Source organism: Gavialis gangeticus, unplaced genomic scaffold (genome assembly GCF_001723915.1).
Source record: "Gavialis gangeticus isolate Ggan-Ray unplaced genomic scaffold, GavGan_comp1, whole genome shotgun sequence".
Classification (NCBI taxonomy): Eukaryota; Metazoa; Chordata; order Crocodylia; family Gavialidae; genus Gavialis; species Gavialis gangeticus.
The window spans coordinates 29,807,377-29,813,765 of NW_017728995.1; the positions used below are offsets into that span (position 1 = coordinate 29,807,377).

At 43.4% G+C, this 6,389-nt stretch overlaps 1 protein-coding gene across 3 annotated transcripts in view; it reads left to right on the plus strand.

Annotated features, from left to right (window-relative positions):
• Positions 1-5,430, plus strand: part of LOC109288063 (cytochrome P450 2J5-like) — a 39,836-nt gene extending 34,406 nt beyond the window's left edge. For 2 of the 3 annotated variants that reach the window (XM_019503414.1, XM_019503415.1), the window contains 4 exons: positions 402-543; positions 2,538-2,725; positions 3,575-3,716; positions 4,999-5,430. In XM_019503414.1, the coding sequence (XP_019358959.1) occupies positions 402-543; positions 2,538-2,725; positions 3,575-3,716; positions 4,999-5,177 (651 nt within the window). In that variant the 3' untranslated portion in view covers positions 5,178-5,430. The remainder of the gene's footprint in view (positions 1-401; positions 544-2,537; positions 2,726-3,574; positions 3,717-4,998) is intronic. The other variant, XM_019503416.1, reaches the window with a different exon arrangement.
• The last annotated feature ends 959 nt before the right edge of the window (positions 5,431-6,389 follow it).

Below are 6,389 nucleotides of genomic sequence, written 5' to 3' on the forward strand. Positions count from 1 at the left end.
CCAGAGAGGGTGACAGAGTGTGCTAAACTGTTAACTTAGCACGGTAGGGGGTGCTAGGGAGATCATGGCTGCTCCCACGCCCTGCCCCATGACATGCATGAAACTCCTATAACTTAGAACCATTTTCTTGAGTATGTCAAGAGTCTAGTACTTGGGATTAACACACTGTTACAGCCAGACTGCTAGCAGTGGTGGAGCCCTGCCACTTCGTTTGCAGAGGTATTTTTTTCTCTTTGTATTAGTCAACCAAATGCACTTTCTAAAGCTTTTCAAAGTATTTGTTTCACAAAGTAATGCATGGTGCACTCTGCACCTGTAGGCACAGCAATGTAATCCTACTCATTCTTACATGGATTGTCCTGCTTTTTGTGTGCTTACCTCAACCTTGTGCTTATCTTCAGGCTAAAGATGGAACCAAATCTGCATATGATGAAGACAACTTGGCTCATTCTGTAATTGACCTTTTTTTGGGTGGGTCAGAGACCACATCCACTACCCTGCACTGGGGCCTGCTCTACATGGTGGCCTATCCAGACATCCAAGGTGAGAGGGAGAGGACAAGGATGTCATTCCTATATAGCAGTAACCAATTCTGGCCTTTTTATTTGCTTACTACAAATGTAAGCAGTGGCTAAATTCACACTCAGGCCCAGGCAGAGGACAAAGGAGTTCCCATTATGCAGACACAGTCACTGTGGTGTGCCTTCTGGCAATAGAAATTATTTCAGTACAATACAGAATGGCTTCTCTGTGCTAATTAACAGTGATACTGTGATTAAATAAACAAACTGTTTATATTCCTTTACACATAGGTAGAAAAGGGAAATGAAGATGAGGGATGTGGTTCCCTAGAAGGGGAACAGCTTGATGATTGGCTGGATGAGGTTGTCCTGTTGGTAAAAGTTGCTATAATAGTACTGCAGCTGTACATGTATATTATGTCATGGCTGCAGAGCACTTCCAGGGGCCCAACTGCATGAAAAATGTAACTTGTGTAAGCACCCTTAGAGGGTCTCTGCTAGCAGGGCTCCTGCCCCTGTAACTGCTAGTGGTGTGGTGGCTGGTCCCTTTGTGTTTACACAGCTCTGCTGAAAGGAGCTCTTCCATCATCAGAACAGTGCCAGGTCCCAAGACAACAGGTAACAGAAGCCACTTTCTGCAAGCAGAGCTGGCTCCATATGATGGAGGTTTTCCTGCAGAGCTGCATTGACCACAGGGTTCATCTTTCCATACCCAGAACCCGGTGCAGCTCTGTCAACAGAACTCTCATATGTAGACAGGGTCTTAATGGAGAACTGAGAGACACCTGAGGCTGCAGCCTTTTACACCATTAATCTTGAATGCTGGAATGTGCCTGCACACTTTTTTTAAATGGCTTCTCCCTTGTGGGCCCATATGCACTGCAAAGTTCTGCTGGAATAGCTTCATGAAAAGACGAATATACTGGAAAGTCCCCTGGTGTGGATACAGCTGAGCCAGCAGACAACGACTTCCATCAGCAAATATACTGTTCTTCAGAGAGGTGGAGTGATCTGTGCTGGCAGAAAACCATCTTTTGCTAAGATATTCCACATCTCTGTGAGGGTGTTCTGCTGGCAGAGCTACAGTAGCATGATGCTGTGGTGCAGACCAGCCTTGAGTGCTGGTGTGCTTGAATTTGAGAGGCAATGCAGCCCCAGAACAAGCTTAATATCAGCAAGAAACCTTTCTCCACATTAGGAAGTGGAATTCCAGCAGGTGCTGACATCCTGGGCTAGCCTCTGCTGGCAATGCCTAGTTTAATCCTGTGTGTCAGATTGCTGGCTGCCTCCTCTGAGCAGGCAGAAACATGTAAAAAAAAAAAAAAAAAAAAAAAAAAAAAAGGCTGATTATGAAATTAGCTCTTTTTGATGAGAAGGGACAAGTGGGAGGCTTCCCTGCTTCATAGTGATTGTTTAAAGGGCTTACCTGTGTCTGTAATGTCAGGAAAAGGATCAGATTGTAATTACATCTTTTGTCTGGTGATTCTAAAGTGACCATGCCTTGCCTTTGAAGTTTACAAAATATTTACTAGAATAATGCTCCCAACAGCCCTATGAAGTATGTGAATGTAAGTAGTATTATCCCCCCTTCACAGGTGGGGAGAATCAGGCTAAGCAATAAAAGACCAGAGTTTGAAATGGATTCTGACATCGCTCTCTTCAGCAGTGCAACACCAAAGTCTCATGTCCCTTTGACACTGATACTGAGGTGCAGCAGTGCTGAGCAGAGCAATGCCTAAATCTGGGTCGGGTCAACTGTGTCCAAGGAAATCAGTGCTAGAAACAAGATTTGATCTCAGGAGTGCCTGGCTTTTCTGGTGCTCGGGTCTGTAGACCACAATGTTTATATTTCAGTATCTTTATTACTGAAAAAATATATAATAACTTCTATTTCAAACTATTTTCTTACCACTGATCATCCAAAAGGGAGCTGACACAGGGCCTCATAACAAATGTGCATAATTCAAAATACATGATGTGCTTTCTCTATCTGAGAGAATGAATGCTTCTCCTCAGAGAAAGTGCAGCAGGAGCTGGATGCTGTTCTGGGGTCTTCCCAATTAATCTGCTATGAGGATCGGAGGAAAGTGCCCTACACGAATGCTGTGATTCATGAGATCCAGCGCTTCAGCAATATTATTTCAGTTGGGATGCCCAGAATATGTGTGAAGAACACAGAGTTGCTGGGGTTTCCGCTTAGCAAGGTAAAGTGTGTGGTTTTTTTTGTTTTGTTTTGTTTTTTTTTTGTTTTTTGTCATCATTTTTTCATGCCTTAGGAAGAGGTGTGGGCTCCTTTCAACTTCTACAATCCCATCAGCAGAGCAAGGTGTACTTAGGAAATCCTACCAGTGTGTGCTTCCAAAGGCACTTTACATTTCTCAGTAAACGCTACTGCAAATCTTGAGATTTACCCACATAGCACCTTAAACGCAGAGCTGCATGATGAAGATCACTCTTTATTGGGGGGTGGAACTTCACAGAAAGAACAATATACACAGAGGACCTTGATGATCCCAATTTTGTTCTTATTCTGCCACACCAAGAAGTATCTGGCAGCTAGGCTCCCAGACTGCCTCTACAGATGCCAGACTTTCTGAACATTTTGTATTTCCAGGAGAGCTGACTCAGTGGCACAACTTCATCTTAAATGTGTAGTTATACTAATGCTATTAAACTAATAGATGCTTACAAATTCAGACTAATAACTCATCAGATGATTACTGTAACCTATCCTGTCTTAAGCAATTTCTCTGGCTGTTTCAGCCTTCCAACTCTGATGTAAAAGAGACCCTCTTTATCCATGTCCTTGTCTAGATTTGATTGTTTAGGCTCATGTTCAGTAATGAAAGTGCTATTTGTATCATGAAAAGTGTCACTTAGCAGGAAAAACACTATTCTCAATGTCAAACTTAGAAATGACACAATGAGAAATTCATTGTTCAGTTCAACTCCCACTTACTACTCATAAGCAGACTTCTCACAACATGATTTTCCACTCATGAAAAATATATGAGAGCTAATAGTTGTCTAAGTCTGTGATATCCTCCTTGCAGGGCACCATTGTTCTTCCCAATATAGCCTCTTCCCTGTATGATCCTGAACAGTGGAAGAGCCCTCGGCAGTTCAACCCTGGTCACTTCCTGGATAAAGATGGAAACTTTGTGAGCCAAGAAGCTTTCTTGCCATTTTCAGCAGGTAAACCCTGACCATGCAAACCCTTGTGGAGAGATTAGATGGGGAGGGTACTGTCTATTCAAAGTCTGTGAGGAAAAGTGTATAAACCATTCTACTGAGAGTGACCATAAAGAATAGGATGCTCAAAATGCCTATTTGGCATGATGCCTCTCAAGCTTTCCTGAGGCTTTGTGATAGCTAGTAATATCTCTCAACCCCACTGAAAATCCATTTTTCTACAAAATGAATGTGGAAACCCAGAGATACACGGAGAAGAACACTGTTTTGCTCTGTCCCCATGTGGAAGCTTAGCGCTAATGAGTAAAAGTAAAAACCTAATACATGTTGGGATATATCAGACTAAGTGGGGAAAGAGTGCAGGTGAGCAACTTTGCAATTTTTTTTAAACACTGAAGGGAAAGAAAGAGGAAAGAATCACAATGCCAATACTAAAACAAGAGTTGACATGTACTGTGTGGATCCAGTGCTCCCTAAGATGGGCTGGGAACCTATAGCCTGTGGACTGGATCTGGCCCATGGAGCCTTTGGTTCTGGCCTGTGGAGCTGTGGCTTCAGTGGTGAGGATCTGCCTGCACTGTACTACAGCTGGGTGCTTAGGGCTCCAGGAAAGGGGGGGCTCTGTCTGTGCCATACCACAGCTGAGAAGCAAGGAAAAGCAGTGGAGATGGCCAGGTCTTATTGCCTCATAACCAAGCTGGGTCTTTCCAGTTAGAAACACTGCTGACCCCTGCCCTATGGCACAGGAAAAGGCTTTGTTTAGACTTGGTTTGGACCCTGTTTCCTGGGTTCTAGTGATAGGAGTGTAGGGATGATTCCTTGGTAATTGCACTTGGGTTTCTTGGTTTATCCTGTGCAGTCAAGGCAAAAAGACTTGCTGCTAAACCCACGTGAAAGTAACTAGGACACGCTGCATCTGGATCATATATTTCAAAAGCATTTACAAACGGCCATGCAGACACTTCATGCATCTGAACTGTGGCCTCAGCATCTTCCACAGGAGGAGATTTCAAGGAGGACAAGGACTTGAAAGAATTCTTTTAAGTATTTTACTGGGTATTGAGAACTGGCGTTTGAAGCCAAAGGACCACCTAGTTTCCTTGAACTGTGGGTAGAATATTTCAAAGGCAGTATTACAAGAAGTTTCAGTTCTACATTAATCGCTGCACTGGCCCCAAAGAAAAGATGCTATATCCAACAAAAAATCTCCTGTTTTCTGGTGTACGAATGTGATCTGTGGGAATATAAAACACTTGGAAATTTACTGTCCTTCCTCTCCCGGCAGGACACCGTGTGTGTTTAGGAGAGCACCTGGCAAGAACTGAGCTCTTCATTTTCTTCTCCAACCTGCTGCGGGCGTTCACACTCAGGCTGGCAGAGGGAGTGAAGCAAGTCAATATAGAGCCTGTTTTCACAAGCACATTGCAGCCCCATCCATACAGAATTTGTGCAATTCCTCGCTAGTCTGCAGTACATCACAGATGGCAGGCCGGCACACTAGACATTTAGTTTGGTGCTGTAAATTTAGTTTGTGAAGTTTTAATCTTGGTGTTTTTTCTGATGCTGGTGTCAATGTGTCCGATCAACAGAAACTCTTTCAAGCTGCTTGATTGTGGGAATGCTCATTCACAGTTATACTTTCATCTTACATGGTAGCATATTGTGATGAATTTCTTGTCGCTAGGTCACAAATAAAAAACATAAAGGAAGAAACTGGGATTGGCCTTTGTTTATGGCTGATTTGGACTAGGTAACCTATAAATTATGATACCTGTTAGGAAAGGTACATTGTGTCTTTAAATCTGTAGGAGAAAAGTGGGGAGAGTGGATCTAGGGGAAGGACTTAGGCTAAAGTATCTCAGTGAATGAGAAGGAGATAGCTTTAGGGAAAATCCTGTTTTTCCTTATTTTTAATTGTTCATTATTGGCAAAAAGCAACTCTTGCAATTCTTCACTCCCACTCTGGTGAGTTAGCCTCTGCACTAAGGCTCACTCTAGTGCAGTACATTGTCTAGAAATAAACTAGAGGTTAGGTCATCCCACCACGAAACAAGCATTCCTGGAGGTGGCCAATAGGAGTCTAATGTAAACATCATGGCCATGTTTTAAAAAACCCACTGCTTCAATTTAGGGTCCCTGTTTTGTCTACACATGCCCCAAACTCCAATGTCAGACCAAACTTAATTTGGCATTTCCACCTCATTTAAAAAATGTCTTGATTAAAAAACTGGGGCCGAAAAAATTTTTCTATTAAGGGGAACCATATTTGAATCCCACGTTGTGCCACCAAAACACTTGGGATTTTTTGAGCTAATGTACTAACCAGTAGCAGCAGCAGTCTACTATTTTCTCTGTAGATCAGGTCTTTAAGTGGCATGAGGCGCTAATTTTGCTACTGGGCTTCTGCTGACAACAGAGGAAGATAAAATCTTGGGGCTCCTGGGCTCAATTCAGTGTTCTGAAGGAGAGCATGTCTGCTGCTTAAAGCCCCTCTAGACTCTCTGTCCACAGTCTGCCTCTCCCTTTCTTCCCTTTTTTGCCAATCAATACCCTATTTCCTTCCCTGCTTTCCCTACCTCCAGCTCAACTTCCAGCGGGTCCGGATGATCTCCACCCCAGGGTGTTGAGGGAGCTAGCTGGGGTTATTGCAGGGCCCCTGGCACAGCTCTATGAGCG